This window comes from Camelus dromedarius, chromosome 10 (genome assembly GCF_036321535.1).
Source record: "Camelus dromedarius isolate mCamDro1 chromosome 10, mCamDro1.pat, whole genome shotgun sequence".
Lineage (NCBI taxonomy): Eukaryota > Metazoa > Chordata > Mammalia > Artiodactyla > Camelidae > Camelus > Camelus dromedarius.
In genome coordinates, this window is record NC_087445.1 from 38,735,428 (window position 1) to 38,757,131 (window position 21,704).

The 21,704-nt window shown below is 37.5% G+C and overlaps 1 protein-coding gene across 1 annotated transcript in view; it reads right to left on the reverse strand.

Moving 5' to 3' along the window:
* Positions 1 to 20,034, reverse strand: part of ALDH1A1 (aldehyde dehydrogenase 1 family member A1) — a 48,744-nt gene extending 28,710 nt beyond the window's left edge. Inside the window, exons 1-2 of the mRNA XM_010999961.3 lie at positions 19,903 to 20,034; positions 6,473 to 6,577 (exon numbers count right to left, since the gene is read on the reverse strand). Coding sequence (XP_010998263.1) covers positions 6,473 to 6,577; positions 19,903 to 19,965 — 168 coding nt within the window. The 5' untranslated portion in view covers positions 19,966 to 20,034. The remainder of the gene's footprint in view (positions 1 to 6,472; positions 6,578 to 19,902) is intronic.
* Between the last annotated feature and the right edge of the window lie 1,670 nt (positions 20,035 to 21,704).

A 21,704-nucleotide genomic window follows, 5' to 3' on the forward strand; every position in this document is an offset into this window, starting at 1 on the left:
GGCCACTCATTCCTGTAGACCTCTGTTTAGATCCCACCTGAGCTCCTATGGAATATATCTTCTGCAAAAATCACCACCTCCTCCATTACTCCTTTATGTGTCTTTTTCCCTCCATCAAATCAATTGCAAACACTTTAAAGGCATAGATGGTCCCAGTGTTCTTTTGTATTTCATTCTGGCCACTACATGGAGTGATGTAAGCTCCACAAATCATGGTACCTCTTAAGCTAATAGGTTATCTTTTGTGCAGGAGATGTAGCTTCCTTAAAGAATCTGAAAGGAAAATTGTTCAAATTTTTTTTTAATTGCCCAAACTAAGTTGAACCCATTCAAGGAAGATACCTTCCCTTTTGGAGGCATGGATCTCAGATTTATATCCCCTGTCTTTGATTATATTCAGTTAGGAAGTCCCAAACTTACAAGTCTGCAAATTAAAATACAAAAATTAAATTATTTTTACAGTAGTTATCACCACACTAAGATGATCTGGGGCCAGAGGGATATTTTTGAAGTATAATCTGGTCTAGTTAAGTGATAATATTATCACAATACAGACTACAAAGCAAACATTCTTTCACTGTAACCATCATACACAAGTGTATTTTACTGTAACTTTTGAGAGAATAATGATTATGTATGATAAAAGAAATGTATTATTACTCTCCCTTCCTAGAAAAAGATATACAGTCATATTTTGGGCATTCAGTTAATCACACTGATTGCTTATATTTGGACATTGTTTTATGCCACAGCTTCTCACCTTTTCCAAATCTTATTGGAAGAGCATTGTTTAAAAAAAAAGGTGCAGGGTCCAAATCACAAGAATCTAAAGTTGCCAGCATGATCTGTGGATACCACAGCTTATAAAATACACGCTGCACTGTGTTTAAACAGGTCTGTGTGACACAGCTTTCACTTGGATCCTTCTGCTCAATGTTCTACCATCAGCCTTAGCCAAATATGGTTTATCATAGGCATCCTGGCCTCTCAGAGGGATATGGAATAAATGCCTTCAAGACAAGTAACTCTGCCATATGGAAAATATGTTCCTGGAGAATGCTGCTATAAATAAAGACGTTTTTGCGGTTATGTCCTTTGAATCATGCTCCTCCTTCTCTCTTATATTTTATCTTGCAGGCACAGAAATAGAACAATGGTAGTTAATATATAGCTTAGGAACAAAACAACCCAGATTTCAATTCTGGTTCCTCACCTATTAGCTATATAACCTTTGAAGTTTCCGTCTATTCATCCATCCATTCGTCCATCTAAAGATTTGCTGAACACTCTATTCTGTAACATTCTTATCATCAGGCTGCTAATGATAAGACAGTGAAGTAAGGAGATTGCTCTTTTGAAGATTCCGATTGTACGGGAGAAACATTCAGCCAAATAATCACACCATTATTATAAACCAGGAGAAATATTCTGAAATGAACTTCATATTGTGATATGACTTCTCTACGCTTCTGTTTTCTTATCTTTAAAATAGGGATAATGACCTCATGGAGTTGTGTTGAAGATTAAATAAGGCAACACTTGAAACACGTTTTCTATGTGACAGACATTATGTCAAGTGTTCACTAAATGTTAGCAAGTGCTATTGTTGCGGGAGCAGTTCAAACCACCTAAAATAACTCCCAGCCGTTCTGGTATATTTTAACCCTTCCCTTCAATTTCACTGCCCTGTATTCTTTCAGACTGTCATTATCTCATATTGGTGCTAGCCTTCCCAAGTCTAGTCTCCTTTCCCCAGACTGTCTTGCTGATTGCTACCAGGCTAATCTTCCTCAGCAACTTTGACCTTACCCCTTTTCCTTTCCAATATTTGCAGATGCTCTCTTTGCCTACAGTCCTGATGCCAGGCTCCTCTTGCTGATTTTCAAGGCCTAGCACTTGGGACCGAACTGTATCTACACAAACTTGTATTCACATTTTTTGTACTCTATGTGGCCAAATGACTTCTCACCTTTACCCCTGTAATTCTCCTTGCCTAGCATGTTCGACCAACACGTCCCTTTCTATTCAAAATTCTGCCTATTCTTTAGACCCAGCTCAATTATCACAACCTACCTAAACCCTAGCTAGACCAATCCAACTTGATAATAGCTACTAGTGAAGAGCTTACTAAGATCTAGGCACGATGCTAAACCCTTTATAACCCCCACAGTTTCTACTGTAGTTAAGCATCAGGGACCTGGTTTTATAGAACATGAAATCTAGCAGATAGTAGAACCAAAATTTGATCCCAAATCTGACTCCAAAATCTAGTTTTAGTGCTCTTCCAGGCTCTCCTGATAATTATCTCCTTTGCAATGAGTATTTACTGCTATCTGCTATCTCTTATAAACTATAATATTTCTTACAATTTGGGCCTACAATAAGCAGTTAATCAATATTTAATAATATTGTTATATATTTTATTAACTTATCATGTTACATTGATTTTACATAAGGGTACTTCTTACATAAATGATTTTCTTATATTGATATTTATAAAATAATTCACATTTTAATTGATTCCATTATATAACAAACTGTGGGCATAAGGGTTTCTGTAAGTGATTATTATTATTTTTGTAATTCCAGGGCTAGTGTTTCTGGATTTTCAATCCAGGACTAGAATTTCCAAGGACATAATTTTTATTAACCAGAAAGATAGTTTGATACATTAACTCAGATCTTCTACCATCAATAACATTTACCTTATAGTGTTTAAAATTTTCCTTTTTTGAAGTAAGAGACCACAAGTTGAAGGTATGAAGACAATCTGAATGATGATGAAGTATCAAATGCCCCTTAAGGAAATTAAGGAAGGACTAAACTCTTCCACCCCTCCCAGACTATGCATTTCCATATTAAATTCATTCAGATTTGGAGAAAACAGTTATCAGACCAGTTTTACTTTTACACCTGTCATAGGCACTTACTTTAATGGACATTTACTTTTGTCCTCACCAATTATTTTTTAGGTCATGCTTTAGTATTAAAAGCAGTTTCGGGATTAGCCAATATGGGCTAAAAGAGCCACTGAAGTGAAAAGAAAACAGTTCCCACCCACATCTGTGCTGTGCTTTGTAACCCCCATTTTTTCTTGCCCCTCCTCCTTTCTTTATAATACCATTGAAAGGCAGTATATAGCCCATTGTTAGCTCCGCTCTTCTCATAAATTAAATCCTTAAAACCTCTTGGCTCATTATCTAAAGAGTCAGTTCCAGAATATTAGGTTTACTGTGACCATGTAATTTGCTAGATTTGTACCTTTCACTAAGCAATGTTAGAAGTTACAATACATTTGTTGGCAAAATTGTGAGAACAGCAATAATTATTTAAAAACAAATGCTGTAAGTCATTCCAAAAAAGAACATGATGACAAGAGCACTGGATATTAAGCAAACAGTTGCTTGCTATGGACAGTTTACACCATAAACAATCTAAGTTGGGAGATCAAGTATCCAGCCAACTCAATTAGCATTGTGACCTGATTTGAAGCTTTGCTGGACGTTAATTAATGTTTTTAATCTACATTGGCACAGACAGTTCTGCCCTTCTCTGAGCAAGAGTAACTGTCAACAAGCAGACAGAAAATGAATGACAAATATTTCTAAAGCTTCAGGTGAGATCATCACTACACTTAAGGAAGAAGGTGAATCTCACCAATGATGCCAAGAATAGTTCCCAGATTGTCTGACAAGATTTCATCTGGAACACTAGGCACAGATGTGTTCTAACTGATGAAATTAAACCCAGGAGCCAGTGGCAAAGTGAGGTGTCCAAAGTCCCAGAGCTAAAGCATCAAGGATTGGTTTTTTTCTTTTATTAATTGCAAACTGCAAACAGTTCTGCATTCTCCCTCCTGAGTGCCATTTACACCTCTGGAGAGAAAGAGCAGGCAGCTGTCAGAGGCTCAGCCTTACCTTCATCTTGCCCTTTATTGCCTCCTCCCACCCCCCAAGGGTTGTCAGAGCCTCTCAAGCAACAAGAGGGACATCTGAGGTAATGTAATGCTGGGTAGCTGTCTAGAAGTCTCTGATAAAAACGATTCCTCTTTCCCCCTTATTTCTGGGAATGGCTCATAGGACACAGGCTTCTGGGTCTCCTAGAAGGCTGCCCAGAATCATCAGTATTTCTCTGCCCAAGTCTGGTCTTGTACCGTTTTGCAGAGATGCAGAATGATGATCATAGCACCGTTTCTAATCATCAACCATCAACTTTCTTACTCGTCAAAACCCATGCCTCCTATTAAACACTGATACCTGAGAGGAGATACAGCTTATGGTTTTAACAAAGCACTTCAGTGGTTCTCAAAGTATATTCTCCTACCCTCATCCCAATCAGCAACATCAGCATCACCTAAGAACTTGTCAGAAATGCAAGTTCTCAGGTCTGACTCTAGAATTATCCAAACAAACTCTAGAGTTGCATGGGGCTCAGAGATTTTAATAAGCTTTCCAAAAAGTTCTAATGCATCCAAAATTTCGAGAATCACTGCTTTAGTCTGTAGTACTAGAAACCTAAGGCGAGGTGTGTGGGGTAAATGGAAACTCAAAACCTGATGAAAAAGATGATTTTATTTATCCATTATGTATCGTGTATTCGATACTGTGTGTAAAAAGATGAGATATGGTGTTGAGCCCTACAGGAAGCATATTGTCTCACAGATTAACCAATAGCTCTAAAACACAAGGGTTAGGATATAGGTAAATGTAATGTTCTGTAATGACCCAGAAGAGAGCACTTCTACCTGGGAAGGTTAGAGAAGCCTTTAAAGAAGTGTAAAACCTATAATGATCGAGCATTTGTTCTATGCAACTTTACATATTTTCTTATTTAAGCCCTCCCAAGTCTTTCCTATCTCCACGTTTTACACAAAAAGGAACAGAAGCTCAAAAAGGGTAAATGCAAATGTGGAACTTTGGTGCTCTTACTACAGATGGCCATTTGAACTAGGACTGCACGGTGGCCATGCCCCAGAGGCAGTGACCAACATGTAACGTTTGGGACATGATACTGGGGTTGGTGAGGTTAGAACTCTAATGTTGATGACGTGGCCCAGGATAGAAGCCAGAAACCAAGAGCTTGTTCCCCTACCCAGAGGCAATGAGAAGCTCTTGAAGAATTTATGCACGAATGAGCTCTGATATACAGAGGGCAAAATCTGAAAGCAGGTGATGTGTCTCCATTCTATTCTGCTTCTACTTCTCAGGCTGTTGAGCCCTCTGTCTAAACTCTGCATTCTTGCCCCTCAAGGCATGGGTCTTGTTTCTTTTGATAATACTGCAACCTGAATCCAGGATCTTCCCTAAATCCCAAAGAACCCCTCAGGTCTATTGCTACCTTCAAATAGGTTTGCAAGGTGTAATACCTTGAGATTAGTTGATTAGGAAGAAAGTAATAAAAGAACGGAGACAAGACAGGAGCACGTGATTGCTACAATTAACTAAACATAGTGTTGGGATGGGTTGGGTTTTGCTGACTTCAATTTCCAGTAAGTAGTCTTTTCACGGAGCAAAATAATTTACCTCTTGATATTTTACGTGACAGAAATTTAAAGCTTGATAACATCTGGACAACTAAGGACTAGAAAAATCTTCTCAAATTAGACTGTGTGCTTTTTAAGATGTGTGTTTATACAAAAATTCTGAAGGCTTTTACTCTCCTCACTCCCCCTACTATTTAATATTACCTTCTCTTACTTTTATAATAATCATAGGGTAAGGCAGTAAACCTGCCAGTCACAGGCCCTGAGGCCAGAAGCACAGCATCTGAACACTGATTTCATTAATTATTAGCAGTGTCATTTTGAGTAAATTACTCAACCTTTCCATGCTGCTGTTTCATCATCATTTGTACAAGCGGTTAAAAATACTTTGCCCATACAGTTTGGATTGAGTATTAAGTTAAAAAAATTATTTAGAATTTTAAAAAATTACCACTATAAAAGCTAGTTTTTGTTGTTAGTATTACTAGCTGGAGAGCAACACTTTTAATTTGCAATTCAATTTAAGTCACTTTAAAATTCAATTTTTAAAGGTACTGATTAATATTAATTCAATGATTTTTAACAAATAACTTGGCAATATACTGTTACAGAAGTCTTATATTAAATTTTCTTTAGTTTCTGTTTGCACCTTAAGAAGAAATTTATATGAATAAAGGCTTTCTCTACTTTTTAAACCTATGACCGATCACTTCATATGCAGTCTCTTTGTACAATAAATATAGACCCTATTTCAACTGAAAAACAAGCAAGGAAAATAACATGAAAAGAATCACCACACCCAGAAGCACAGGCTCATTGTCATTACATGACTACTAAGTGCCTTTTATGTACCAAGAACATTTCCCCAGACGTCCCGGAAACCATGTTTTCATGACATGTCTATTTAAACATGGAATAGGGGATTGAGAGTTCAGAATGTGAGCAGCAAAGAAAGCTGGCATAAAATGGGACTAGTGTCAGGAAACTCACCTTATCTCCTTCTTCCACCTCACAGAGTTTCTCCTCAGTTGCAGGATTTAAGACGGGAAATTTCTTGCCACTCACCGAATTATGCCATTCGTTGTTTATGAAGATCTGTAGAGACGGAGAGAAGGTAAGTAAAAAGTCACTAAAATATGCAGCAGATTTTGGAAACTCTTTATAAACAAACTAAAACACTATTGAACGCCTAAGGGAGGCCAGTGTTATAACTTCACCTCCCTCATATACCTGCCTCCTCCAAGAATTTTTTGGCTGTTTAAGACATTTTACACACACACATGCATGCACGCATACACATACTAAAATAAAGTAATACTTTTAAATTTCACTAAGATATGAGGTCATTTAAAGCATAGAAAATACAGACTGGAGAAAACAATCTAGAAAAAGATACTGTTATCTGAAATAACCATGAATTTGAGGCAAGAGCAAAGAGGCCTAAGTGGGCTTAATCTTTATGAATCATTGTCTATTTTCTACTTCAGATTCTGAACGTGCTCATTTTGGGTCACTGGTGATTTGGTGTCATAAGTGACTATTTTCTGAACCTTTATTTTACAGTTTTAAAGGTAGCCTGAGGGAGGATTTTAAAATAATGTTGCTTAGAAAAAAAAAATTGGATAGTGATACTCTCTCATTGACTTTTTAAAAGTTTAAGGGCTTCATTCTCCCTTTTAAAAGATTGTCTAATAATTTATTTGTCCTCAGATTAAATCAGATTCTAGATTTCTTAGTGACATCTATGAGAAAGAGGTGTGCATCTAAGGAAACACAGGGTTCCAGAAAATAGTGGAATTTTGTTCTGTGTACATAATAGAAGAATGAGAATATTAGGAAGTGTTAGTATGACTCAGCCATAAAAAAGAACAATATTTTGCAGCAGCATGAGTGGACTTAGAGGGCATTTTGTTCAGTGAAATAAGCCAGAGAAAGACAAGTACTGTATGATATCACTTATATGTGGAATCTAAAAGAGAATACACCATGCTAGTGAATAAAACAAAAAAGAAGCAGACTCACAGATATAGAGAACAAACTAGTGGTTACCAGTGGGGAGAGTGGAGGGGAAGAGGCATACAGGAGTAGGGAATTTTAAAAAAGGGTTATTATGGAATTATAGAAAATCATGTGTGTGAAACTTTTGAAAATTGTAAAGCTCCATAGAATTTAAAGAATCTTTAATTCAATAATTTTTTTTTGAAAAGCAGTATTAGTGTGTGATTTAAAAAGTCTGAGTTTCAACTTTTGCAGCCCTGAATTTGCATTTCCTTATGGAGCCTAATAGGGCCTTGATAGCTCATTCATCTTTTATTAGAGTAAAAATATTTGATTGAGCCAAATTAAGAAGTACTCCTTTTGTGATGAATTAAGTTATATTTCATTTTTGACAAAAGCTGGAACTTCTTCCCTCTCCTCATCCCATTATTTCTTGTTTATTTTCTTTTTTTCTTATTAATTATTGAAGTATAAAAATAATCATAAGTACTATATTGAATATTATGTATTGCAATTTTCTGTTAGACTTATTTTTATGACATGAACTATTTTATTTAATTTTAAATCACAGGTACTTGATCCATATAGTTTTAAATGAAGGGTGACATATGTACTGGGTTTATAATATATGTCTTAATTCAGACATCTCCTCTTACTTATGTATTTAAAGATGTTATTAACAGTGCAACCCTGAGGGAGAATTATTGAAACACTGCCCCCCAATGTTTAAGTTTGTTGTTATACTAGATACAAATTACTTAGCTTAAAAATTCCCTGATGACAGCTATCAAGATTACACATTGTTAATGTTAATTACTTACATCGTGTATATTTGAAATAAAAGTAGTCTTTTAAATTAGCGTATGAGTTTGCACTGACCTAGCTATTCTATTGTGCAGTGTCCAAATTTAGCTCAAAATTCTGTTGAATAAATAAAAAGTATATTACCATGCATCCCTAAATGCTTAAGTATAATTAACTCTATATTCTGTGATTTACAAGATTATTACAAAAAATTTCCCTGGTCTCCTACACTTCTATTGTAAAATTTGTCACTTTTTTAAAAAGTCATTTTTAAATTTCTGCCTTCCCTCCTAGGCTGTAAGTTGTATAAGATAAGGTCGAGGACCGTGTTAGTCTGTTTTTCTGGTTTATCCTCAGAACAACAACAAAAAAATCCCAGCCAGTGCTCAACACAATCCCAGCCCTAAAGTGATTTTAACCTCAGTAAGGAATTCTTAAATAAATAACTTAAAATTGAATCAAAGAACCTAGAATCCAGTAGCCACACACAGGTAAGACTATAAAAGTCCGCACATAAGTACACGCTGATATTTTGATTTGCTGAAAAACAGGCAGAAGGATAAGCTTCCCTATTTTGCTGTTCACACCAGTACAACCTATGTGTTTGCAGGAGCTCAGAAGAATCGTAGTGCAAGCCGGAATTGACAGGAAAAAGATGTAGGCATGAATAAACAGAGGGGGAGGTGCAAAGCAGTTCAGATGAAGAGACTAGCTGTCCAAAGTCACATATAAGGAGGTTTGGGAATGTTAGAAGTATCAAGAAAATCCTTGTTTCTCTGATAGGGTAATGGAATACCGGGCATGGAAGACCGGAAAACTCCTATTAGCCTTCAAGAAAAAAATTGGCATCTAGGTTCAACTTGAAGAAAGATAAATTCAGATTAAAATACTGACTTGCCCAACGTCTCTTGGAGTGAATCAGCATTCTAGCTATCAAAAGCACAGTTTATGGAATCCTATAATAACTCTTTAAGTGTATTGTTTTTCATGCATCTTTAACATTTACCTCTTTCCCCTCTTAAGGGATGGCTGGGAAGCAACTTAAACTACGTTCCCAAATTCAGCTCACTGTCACCTGTAGTTTTATGCTGCTCTTACCTCAAACTAAAGTTTTACAGTTTGCTCATTCTTCCTCTTTCCCTCTCTCTCTCTCTCTCACACACACACACACACACACTTTTGCTCTATTAATGACAGGCACGGCCCCTACTAATCCTTTTGTATCACTATGTTTTACTTATATTATCATAAAAAACCCCCTGCTCTGCCTGCCCCCCTACCTCTGCTTAATTGAAATTTAATTTTCACCCTATTATAATCCTCCTAAACCAAGCGAGTTCAAATTTTGTCTCCTCCTCAGAATAGGTGGTTCTCCAATCTCAAACTCCTCAACACATAATTTGAGGTGGCTTGTGATTTGACCCCAGTATCCTTTTCCAACCTTTTATCTCCCTGTTTCCCTGGTTTACCCTCTGTTTCAGCTTAATTCTGCTGTCTCAAACACCATGCTCGTCTGCTCCGTGGCTTTATTCATGCTGTTCCTTGGATGGGAGTTTCACTATTTTCTTCTCATATTTCAAACTCTCTTTTAAAATGTCATCTCCTTATGAAGATTTCACTAGTCATTTAACCTCTTTTTTCCTTTTTTCTCACATGGCATTTTAGTACTCTACTATTAAATTACTTATTATGCTCTGTTTTGTATTAAAACTAGCTAGCTACATACCAGCTCATCAAATCCAAGCAGAAAACTAAAAACATTATGGTACTTGCCTTAGATTCTTTAGCCAGCCTTGCAAAACTTGTCAAATTCACTCACAGATTTCTACTTCTGCCTTTTCTCTGCCTGAAGATAGTATCACCCCCTCCAACTTTATATCTCTAAACTAAGAGAGTGCGAGTCTCACCCTGTCAGAGATATGCCCAGAATCCCATCCTTCTGCAATATGATTTCACCAAAACTCAACTAAAAACAAGATACAGAATGTATTATATTTTGTTAGGCCTGTGGTGAAACTTTCCAACTCCCACCTAAGTCCTCTTACCCTGATAATTTGCAATTTCAATGTATCAATAATATGCTCTCAATATATTATAACTTATTTTAATCCCTTTATACAATCTCTTTTTGTGAAAGAACTGTTACAATAGGTGTGCACCAACTAGTTTCATTATCAGACTCTCGCATTTAAACTGTACTTGAAGCTCCCCTTCCAGTTTCAAGTCAGTGAATGTTTGGTAAATGAGCATTAAAGTAACAACATGGGTTTATCTGTCAGCCTCCAGGCAACTGAAAAGATCAATTTGTAGATGATCCCAAATTATCAGCAACTACTCTGAATTATTCAGTTTTAACCTTTAATATAGGAAAACATGGTGAACTTAACTTCTGTTTGAATTTGTGCTTACATCCACATCATCCGAAATGGTCCCTTTTGTTTTATCAGAACAGTGTTTGTCTAACAATGAGTAAAGACCTGAGAAATACCCTGGCAGGTAGTGTGGAAACATGGGAAATAAGTGAGCTATGGCCCCTGCTTCCACGTGGCCTGTGATCACAAAGGAGAGTATGTGTGTATCAGGATCAGCCAGTAAAGAACTGAAGATTATAGAGCATGATGACCAGTGCTTTAGTCAGTAAACTGCAGCACGAAACCTGTGGAAGAGAGGAACACGGGCTGGAAGAATGCGTCCTTGAAGGATGGGAGTGGTGGAGAGAAGAAAAACAGGAGCAGAGTGAGGGAACCCTCTTGGGGTATTTGGGACACAGCAGAGGGATTGGCCCCAGCAGAGAGTTCTACTGGAAACAAGTCACAGATGAATTCCAACCATGAACATGAAGCCAGTTTGGATGTCCTAAGAGAGTGACAGGATCAAATGGATGTTTCAGGAACTGATTTTAATGTACCCCAAATGGCTTTGAGGTAGAGCAAACAGAGTCCAGGGGATTGGCCTCCAGGCCAGGCATGAGGTCTTAAGGCTTTAGCGTGGAGTGACGTAGCACTGTAGTCTGCAAGTTATGAATGATACATATTTCCCGCCAAAAAGAGGCCTTTCAGCATAAAAACAGAGCTCAGCACAGAGAATGAGATGAAGGAGGCATTGTACCATCCTTCTCTCCCCCTTGGCGATGGAGAATTTATTGGTAGGAACTACCTTAATGATCTTTTTTTTTCTGTTTTAATCTTACTAGGTTTATATTTGCCTTCTGGCTAACTGTGACCAAATGTTTTTGAATAATCATCTTTCCTGTAGTTACATAAAATGGTTATATGGAGAAATGTAGGCTAACGAATGTTAAATTTTGATAATTATGAAACCTATTTTAGGCCTTTTGAAATGGTCTATCATAGTGACGACCTCATTTTCCATTTGCTGTTTGCCTTTAGCAAGTTTAAGGGGAAAGGAATCATGCTATAAGAGTAAAAAAAAAATTCTTGGATTTTATTTAACCATTATGTTAACTATATTCTAATTATGAATTTTGGACTCAAGATACTTTGATAATATCTGTGTACATCAACTTAAAGTTCACAGTGTTGATGGGACATTACAGATGTCTGTGCATACTCTTAAACTTCAGGTGCTTCTTATCTGGGGAAACAATCAATGGGAATGATGAGGCAATTTAAAAATTAATTTTTACTATCTAAATTTTAGATAGTATTCAGATTGTAAGAGATGCATTATATGACCTTTGTTTTTTTTTTTTTTAATTTAGCTGTTTCCTGAATGTGGCTTAGTGTCCAAGAATAAATAATAATTTTGAAAGGAAAAAAAACCTTTCCTGAGTAAAAGTTACTATATCTTAACGTGTTTTGTATAAAGCCACAATTCAAAATAAAAAAAGCACTTTCCACAAAACATGTCTGGCTTAAATCAAGTTTGAGCTGACTAATAAGCAAATAAAACCTATTAGTCTTATCTGCTGATACGAGATTTTGGAACATGTTGGCTTGAAAGGAAGAACCCCTGACTCCCTCCAACAGATCCATAGGATGCCCTAAATTCACATTATCTCTTCAGGTTGCAGCCGGGCCAGTGGCTCCAGGTCCCATAAGGGAAGCCAGTGTTTTTTTGGTGGCAGAGAGATTTTGACAGGTCACATTTTCAGTGCACAAAGGATTTCTTTTAATTTATGCCAAGAGTAAGGAAGGTTGATGAGTTTCTCCATTTTGTGTCACCTGTGTGAAATTCTAAACCCGAGCGCCTGGGTCTCAGCATGTGGAGTGATGGGTGCTATTGTCAGTGTATAGGAAGTGACGGATGTTGTAAATGTGTAAACTGTTTCTCAGAGTTAGGAACCTAAAAAGTACCAAAGACCATGAGAGTAAGAGGTGGGGACAGGGAGAAAGAACAAGATGGGGGGTAAATAATAAGACAGAGACTGAACAAAAGTCAGGTGAGGGTGTCAAACATTTAAAAGAATCAAAGCTAGATCTCTGGCAACTACTTATAACCCAAATCTTAAGGCAACAAAGCAAAATGTTAAGATTCAAAGTAAAAAAAATCTAAAAGGAAATTAAGGAGGAAATAACAGATGGGAGGAAAATATTTAACTGCAGTCAAAAGAATGAAAACAAAATGAGAGAGTGACCAAAACAAAAGTAGGAGAAACAAAATTTTCCTTTCATTTCTGTTTTGTATTATAGTCTGACTTCAGTAACGTGAGTTTCTTTTCCTTCTTGTTGTTTGAAAAACACTTTCAGCCGTTTCAGCTCAATCAGGGAAAAAGACAAGATGCTAAGGCATTTCTGTTTTGAGCCACACCTTCGTTTTGTCCCACAGACAACAAAAACACTGGTCAACAATCTCCGTGCATCTTGTATACCTTATATCAAAGAGGTAAGATGCAGAAGCACTAGAAAGTTCTGTACATACTTAACACTTAACAATATCAAGACCAAATAATATAATTGCTTGCAGATAAGCCTTTTTCCTTCTAAAGAAAGTACCAAAGGTAGAGCATAATTTAGTTGTTTGATATTTGTATTCCAGGAAGAGATATTATAATATCAGAAAACTAAATATTAGCAGCGCTTTACATACCTTGCAAGTAATACCAGTATTTGTGGGAACTTTTGACACACGGGCATACACCCGCACACAGAAGTGCACGCACATACTCAAAATATACCAATGTGATGAAATCTAGATTTACACGAATATTTACTTTTCTGATTTGTTTCTGAGCAGTGGCTTTTAATCGGATGTTTAATTATGAAGCAGTTATTGCTCATGTTCTTTTGAACATGGCTGTATGTTGCCACTTAAATCTGGTAAATGTGTAATGCATTTAGCCACAATTATAATAGCATCATGAAAACCCAAACCACCACCACCCCACCATCCCTCAAACCTCAGAGCTGCTATTTTGAGACAAGTGTAGGGCTGATTTAGCAATGACCATATTTCCATGAAGTTTCTTTTATGCTGGTCTGTATTATACCACCCCATATGTTACTCACGGTGTTTCAGAGGCACTACTCTCTCTTTGGGTTGCCCTTCAAATGAGTTATTTCTCATACTCTTCCAGAGTTTTCCTCACCACGCTCCCTCATTCAATGAAGTAGTTAATGACAAATTCATTAGGTGAAGTCCGGTTTAAAGAAATAATGTGAACACTTGTAGTATTCAGAGTCCTTATGAAATGGGGATAACACCCTCTTTTAGGGTATGCTGCTATTTACTTCAGGATTTTTCTTGTTTAGGTTTTCTTGAAGCTGGGCAGGTGCCAGAGAACAAAACAATTTGCCAAGACACGGTCTTCAGAGATGAGCTAACATATTGCATTCTTGGAGAATGTTTATCTCCCAGGAGAAAAATCAACAGTGGGTTCCATCACTGGTTTGTGGCCAGGATCTAGTTCTTGCTGGACTCTGTCACTTTCTGAAGCAGAAGGCAAGTGCTTCTGACCTGGCTGGGTGTGAGTGAGCTCCTGGGAGAAACAGGAAGTCAGGTCCCTAAGTAATTAGATGGTGATCACTGTGGACAAAGTTATAAAGCTGACTCAAAAGTTTTAGACAGTTGCTACTGGTCAACAGACCACGTTTTGAACAGCATTGGCAAAGCCGGGAAGTCTGTTTGTTAGAAATGCAGAACCCCATACCTCACCTCAGATTTACAAATCAGAACCTGCATTTCAGCACGGTCCCTGAGTGATTCACTTGCACATCCAAATTTGAGATATACTGAGCTAGAGTATCTTCTTTCTACTGGTCCACCTATTTAGGGATATAGTGTCCTGATCATCTTTCTTCTCTTATCATCCAAATTCCCATTCTTTCAATCAGAGTAAGGTATGAATGGTATTAAAGTAACAGGTGCAAAAGCCCTTGTTAGAGACAATGCAGTGAGATTCAAGAACTACTATTTTTGGCATTTAGGAAAGACATGAAATTATGTGGAAGAGACAAATCTGAAATGAGAAGATTCAGAATCCATTTCATTCTGTCTTTGCCTTTTAAAATTTGTGTGACCTTGAGCAAGTCACTTAAGCTATTTGAGCTCAATTTCCTCAGCTTTAAAATGAGTCATAAGTAACATCTCCCTAGCTACTTCCTGATGATTAATTATGAACTTCAAATTAGAGCAACAGACGAAAGTAACTTTGAACTGTGGCAAGCAATGCAAGTATTTGTTCCATCTACATCGGCAACTGAAAAAAATTTAGAATTCTAGGAGTCATCTTGGGGAAGGAGAGGGTTAAAGAGAGCCTGGACCAAGGAGCTAATAAGTGCCCAGCACTTTCCACAAATTACCTCACTTAATTTTCACAGCCACTTTCCAAGGTAGTCATTATTATTCCCAATTTACAGACAAGGGAACTGAAACTCCAGGAGATTAGAAGCTTGGCCAAGGCCATATCATTAAGTAAGTAGAAGAGCTGGAAATCGAAGCTGGGTTTATCTTGTTAAGCCACTGTACCTTGCAGCCATCCAGCTCTTTGTTCAACTGCTACCAAGCCAAGAGCAAACAAAATATTGCTTTAGTCAGAAGGGAGCTAAAGAGATTTCCCAAATGAAAGCACTGTCACCGCACAACCAGCTTTGTCGTGAACATAAGTCCTGTTCTGTTTTAAGCACCCCTCTGTGGTTTCTTTCAAATGAAATCCATCAGGCAGTCTGGCTGCAGCCTCCATCTCCAGTCTTATCTCATCCATGCTCTCTCTTTCTTACTTAATTCCGGCCAAGTTAGCCTTTTGATAGTTCCTGGAACACACCAAGCTCCTGTCCACAGACATCCTTGCACATGAGATTTATTACCTATAGATCTTGGTCTCCCCACGTTCCGAGGCCACCTTATGCTCTGATTCCCTCGGGCTCACATTAACTGTCCTTCCTTAAAGAGACTCTCTGACATCTCATCAAAAGTAAACTCTTCCCCTCACATTCTCTCAATTTTCAGTTTCCTTCTTTTTAACATTTACCATAATTTGTGATTATTCACTTACTTGCTTGTCTTCCTCCTCCCCCACCCTCCACACCCTCCAGGAATATAAGCTCCATGAGACAAGAATCACATTAGCCTTTTTATATCATAAGACCTAATCATTCAGTTACTTCTTAAAGGGAATGGAAGTGAAAGAGGGGAAGGGAAAAAGGGAGAAAGGAGTGAAGAGGGTATTTGGAAATGCATGTGGCCTGACTTTATTTGTTGTAAGAATTTAAAAGATTATAAAAACAAAACAAAGCAAAATTTTAAATTTTGCCTAGCACTTAGTACTTAATGATTCATAATGCTTCTTTTCTGAAAAAATATCTTTCACTCAGTTGGGTTAAACAATAATACCAGAAATCCTGAAAAGTATCTCCCCTTCTAACCAAAATTTATTATTCCCTAGGAGTTGAAGAAATGCAGTTCACATAGAAATTGCACACTTACGTCAAAGTCCTCTGCATCACGGCCTCTCCCAGCCCATACCCTACCTTTTCAATCAAAGCAGAAATTCTTTTTGCTTCCAACCTTTCTTATTGTTCTCCTCTTTTTCTAAGTTGGTGGCAAACTTCCTCCTGTTGGCCTGGGAACAGCTGAGCAACAGCTGGAAAGGCTCATGGGCATGTCCCCTCCAGTAAGCAGGAGTGGGCCAATGAAAGTCCAAGTAAAGAAGCCAGAACAGGATGCCAGCCACGCTGTGTCCTAAGTCATGATGCTGGTCTTAGACAAGTCACTTGCTGGTGTGACCTCTGAGACTGCCAGCATTTCGAGTATGGCTTTGTCATTTACAAGCTGTGTAATTTAAGGCAAGTTACTTAGCCACTCTGTTCTTTAAATCTCTTCTTCTACAAAAGAGGAATAGTAACATCCTCATAGGGTTATTGTAAGGAGTAAAAAATTATTTAAAGATCTTACATAGTCATTAGCACAGAGTAAACACAATGACTTCTAACTATAATATTTTCTCTGTGTGTGTGTGTGTGTGTGTGTGTGTGAGTGAAATGCCACTAGCAGATGAAGATCTTTTCAGCATGGATAGATTATTACTCAATGAGTTAATGTTTAAATAAGAGTTAAGGTAAACATTTTTGGAGTTTGAACCCTGTCCGAGCAAAGTATCTTCTTGAATTTTCTATTTGTCTTTTCTTCTTTAAGGTTAAAAAAAAGTGTTGTGAAGAGAGAATGGAAAACAAAGTTACCGGATCCTGTGAGAGAAAGTTCTTGATCCCTGAAATCCCAGCTAAACCCTCGGAACTTCACTCCAATGCGATCCTTGTCAGGTGGGGCGTGACTGTGCAAGAAAGGGTGACAGAAAAACTAGGAGAAGAGGATGAGATGAGAGGGACACTTGTGGGAGATGGGTCTAGGAAGGGCTGAGGGGAAGAAGGTTCTGGGAAATGGAAAGAGTTGAGAAAATAAGCACGACTAGGAGAGCTAATGTTAACAGCCACCTCCCATGTGCCAGGCGCTACTTCAGGTGCTTTCTCCCACCTTAGGAAATCCCCACTTTACACATAAGGAAACTGAGGCAGAGAGAAGTAATGTCATTTGCCCAAAGATCACATAATCACCAAAGAAGCTCTTCCTTTAAAATCTCAGTAAAACGGAGGAGTTGGCAGACGTAGGGTTTGTTTGGAATTGGAAAGGGGGAAAATGAGGAATCTGATGATATGGAGGCGTTAACTTCTAAAATCTTTGTATCATTGTAGAAAGTATTTCTGAAACTCTGATCTCTGTTTTATGCACCTTGAAAAATAATCAGACTGGGCTAGAAATTAAGTCACAAAAGCTATGCATCAGTGACTTCCTTTGTTTGGATGAGAAGCAGTCTCGAGCTTGAGAGTATGCAGTTCTACCATAGTTGTAATAATCTTTTGTTACTCGACCTTGCTTGGCTCTCCCCTCCATCTTGCTCCAATGACCCAATATATTCTAGCGATAATAAAGACAGAAACTGAAATAGGGGGAGAAAAATAATAAGAGTTTAGGGGTTGGCCGTAGAAGGCAATTTCTCAGACACTATAAAATCCTTACTTATTTGGTTTGCAACCAGGAAACTCAGTTAATAACCATCATTTTCCAACTCCTCTTGCAAGTATAAATCCAATACAATTCTTCAGTGAGTCACAGTAAAAAGAAAATGCAAAGGCATTTGAAAAAGCTCACCCATTTAGATTTAATTACATACATAGCTGGTGTCCTCCCAAGTGTGAAAATGCTGCAACTAATAAATCACAATAAAACGCTACCTAAGCAGAACAGATTTATAGAGAAGATGTGTGAGCAATCAAAATTCTCTGACTTGCATTGGGTATTTTTACCCAGAAAAGTTCTTATACGTAAGAGCAAATGCCTGCTCTTGGAATCTTGCCTCTTTTTGAACAGTTTGTTTCCCTAGAGGGTATTCTTGTGTAATGACTTTTAAGTGAACAGGAGATTTTAATCTTAAAAATATCTCTCTGTGTTAAAGAATCACTAGATGTGTGTTTGTATGTTAGATTTTAAGGACCATCTCATTTGTCTACTACTGTTTCTCACATGGTTAATTAATTAATAACTACTAAATGAAGAAGGAGGAAGAATATTTCACACTAGAGCTTTCTGGAGATTTCACATACAAAGAAGAGTGCAAACTTCTGCAAACCATTTTTTTTTAATGTAGCATTCAGACTACCAAAATATCCCAGGTAATAGCACAGAAAAAAAAAAAAAACAGACTGTAATAATAGTAATGTGATAACTCAATCATTGCTAATGGTTTTAATCTTTATGAAATGAATGCATTTTAAAATGTGCTTACTTTGGACTGAAATTTCTTGTGAATGACAAACTTAGAGTAAGAAAATTGGGAAAACTGGAGTCTCATTATCTTTTGGGCATACCTTTGCCAAGGGTAAAATTTTTGGAGGGTATGGACTCATCACATTTTTCATGTTCCCGTTTGGAATAAAATCAAATGGAAAAATATATTTTCCCTTTCAGTAAAACCTTCTGAAAAAAATACTTTAATACACTTTATAGCTGCTGGTCAACCATGTTAAAAGCATAATCTGATCTCTGCAGACACTTTCCTATGGAAAAGAGCCAGTCAGCTGAACAACTTCTTCATTTGCTGGGCTTATGAAAATGAAAATGTAACAGACTTGAGGATTTCAAACCCATCCATGGTTACAAGTAAGGAAATAAATTACTAATAGTGGAGCTTTTATTTTATCATTAACTTAATAATGCTGTTGGTTTTTCATTGGTTAATGCAGAAAGCAGATGGCTCTCCCTGAGCTGGAAGAGTCCCTTTCTTACCCTTCTTTCTGCATTACAGCATAAAGCTCACTTTTTAAGTGATTTTCGTTAGGTTTTGTTTGCTGTATTTATTTCTTTGGGAGTTCTAGGCTCTGACTAGAAAGCAGGAGTGTAACAATGTGAAACAGGCAAAGTTCAGAGATACTCTTGATCGACTCAAAAAGGACTCATTTCCTCCTCCCTAGCTGTGGATTTTTAAGTCTGGGTCTGGCTCCTGCTCATTTCTCTAAATATTTATCGGTTAACAATAATGCATCAGCTCCAATGGCAACAAATTTGGCTGAAGAAATAAGCAAGAATGTTTTCTTTCCCCAAATATGCTAAATAATGCAAGTCCCATGAAGATTTTTGTAGCTGGAGTTTTCCTTCATCAAATTATCAGCCTCAGGTCCTTCAATTTTGACCCTCTTTTGACATGTAGAAAAATCACATTCCTTCAGTATACTCTGTTTGATTTCAGTATGCTCCATTTCTCTTTTTTTTTTTTCTTTTGAAAAATCATTTCCCATTTGTCTCTCTATTTCCAGTAAGTTTCTCTAGTAAGTATTTGCCTCTCTTATCATATATGCTGGGCTCTGCTGAATGTTAACAGAACTGCTTAGCAAAGTCCACTGAATCCTGGCACGAGAACTTTTACACTGAAGAGAATTCCTTTCACTTAAAAATATTTTAAGAAATAAATTTATAGAAAGTTGCCTGATACAATTTAGAATTCATTATTTGATCAAGACACTAAACCCAGACCTGCATTTTGCAAGCCTTTTATTTTTGTATTTGCAAAGGGCTCTTTACACGAGTTTACTTAAACTGACCTTTTATGCTTTAAATAAATGTAGTGTTTATAAACCTGAGGCAAAGCAGCAAATATAAATTGTACTAACCTTAGTATATTGAAACTTCAAGTTGGTGAGTGGGGCAGGTATCTCTGGCCTGGCTGAGGACATTTCTGGTCAGGCTCCTGGAACACAGGTGACAAGCTCAGCGATTTGGTTCCGATAGAGCACTTGGCTTTATTTGTTCCTTTTTATCTGCATGGACTAAGGTTTATTTGCATACTGGGATATGATTGGATGAACAAACTGGGAGCAAAAAGAAAACGACACTACTTATTTGTAACACCTAGGGCAGGAAGCCCTTGACTTTAAACTTAAATCCTTAAGAAACCAGTGCTCCAGTACTGAAGCTGCATCTGGAGACAGGGCACTATTTGCAGACGAATTAATTTACACAGCTGAAACCTGTGATAAGGGTACGAAACACAGCTGCGCTGGCCACTAAGGCCAGTTATTATTTTTTTGACTTTTCATGCTTTTTATGCTACTGTGAAACTTTCTGTTCTCTGACAGACTTGGAATCAGAGAATTTGAGGATTGAAAAAGAATCTCAAAGGGCACACTTGTTCTCAGCGGAAGCTGATGAGGAGAGGACCCTGGCCAGGTGTCTTCGGGACAATGCTGTCAGCGAATCAGTCCATGTCTCAGAAAAGCAGGGTGCTGTTTGTGGAAGAGAGGTCTTCTAGACAGACCCTGCCCCAAGGCAGCTTTAAAAAATCATACTGATCAAATGTATTTTCAGTGCTTGGTAAGTAGACCTACTAGGATTTCAGGAGCTCTGAATTACCTTTATCTTATAAATGGGAACAGAAAAGTCAGCAGGATTTTTAGGGAACTCAGACTGCACTGTCAACACACCATCACCACAATAGCAATATGGCAATATCCTCTATTAAAACTAATTTAAAAAGAAAGTAACCTCTGGTTTTGGAAGTTGGTTTTATTTATCAGTCCTTGATAAGGGAATTGTTCAAAGTGTGAATTTAATGGAACTCCCAAGTAATTCAAGTTCTTAAAATGCAATTAATGTTTCAAGTTGGGATAATTTTTAACTGTACTGCTCCCATTTTAAACACAATTGTTGATTTTTATTGAAGCTCTAGCAAAAATGACAGAACAAGAGGGAAAGCTTTGCATGGCTCTTAATTGACTACTAAGAATTAAGAACAACAATTAGTTTTTTTCCATTGCTGGCTCCCCTAAATATTGGATTTAGGTAGGGAGGCTAAGGCTTACTGAGGAGTTACTCCAAGTTAGGTGCAGGAGTCTTACTTTCTTTTTCCATACTCACTTGGCTACCCATTTACAGACATAGAAAGAGTAAGTAGCTTGCTTATGATCACAGATCTAATTTAAGTGCAAGACCAGAATTTCATTTCAGACCAGTCTGACTCCAAAACCTTGGCTCTGATTTTTGTTTATTCTCCCTGCCCTCCTCTGCATAAGAGAATTCCCAGATAGGCTTGAGAATCGGCTGTTTTGTTTCTCTCAGGGAGGAGTCACCCTTGCAGGCGATTAAGCTTAGCCTTTTATTCGTCTAAGACAGGGGTCGGCAAACTTTTTCTGTAAAGAGATAGATAAAGGTTTCTGTTGTAATTTATTCAACTCTGTATGAAAGAGACTGCAGATAAACAACGCATGAATGCGTGTAGGTGTTTTGCAATACAATTTTATTTGCAAAAACAGGAGGCAGGCCGGATCTGGCTCATGGACCATGTCCCTAGATTTTAAGACAATTACCCCCAAGGTCCTTGCCTCCCCTGCGCCTCATGCTTGAAGACCAGATAGAAACTTTGTCATTTCACTGTCTCTTTCTCTCTCTCTCCCTCTCTCTTGCTCTCAATTTCATT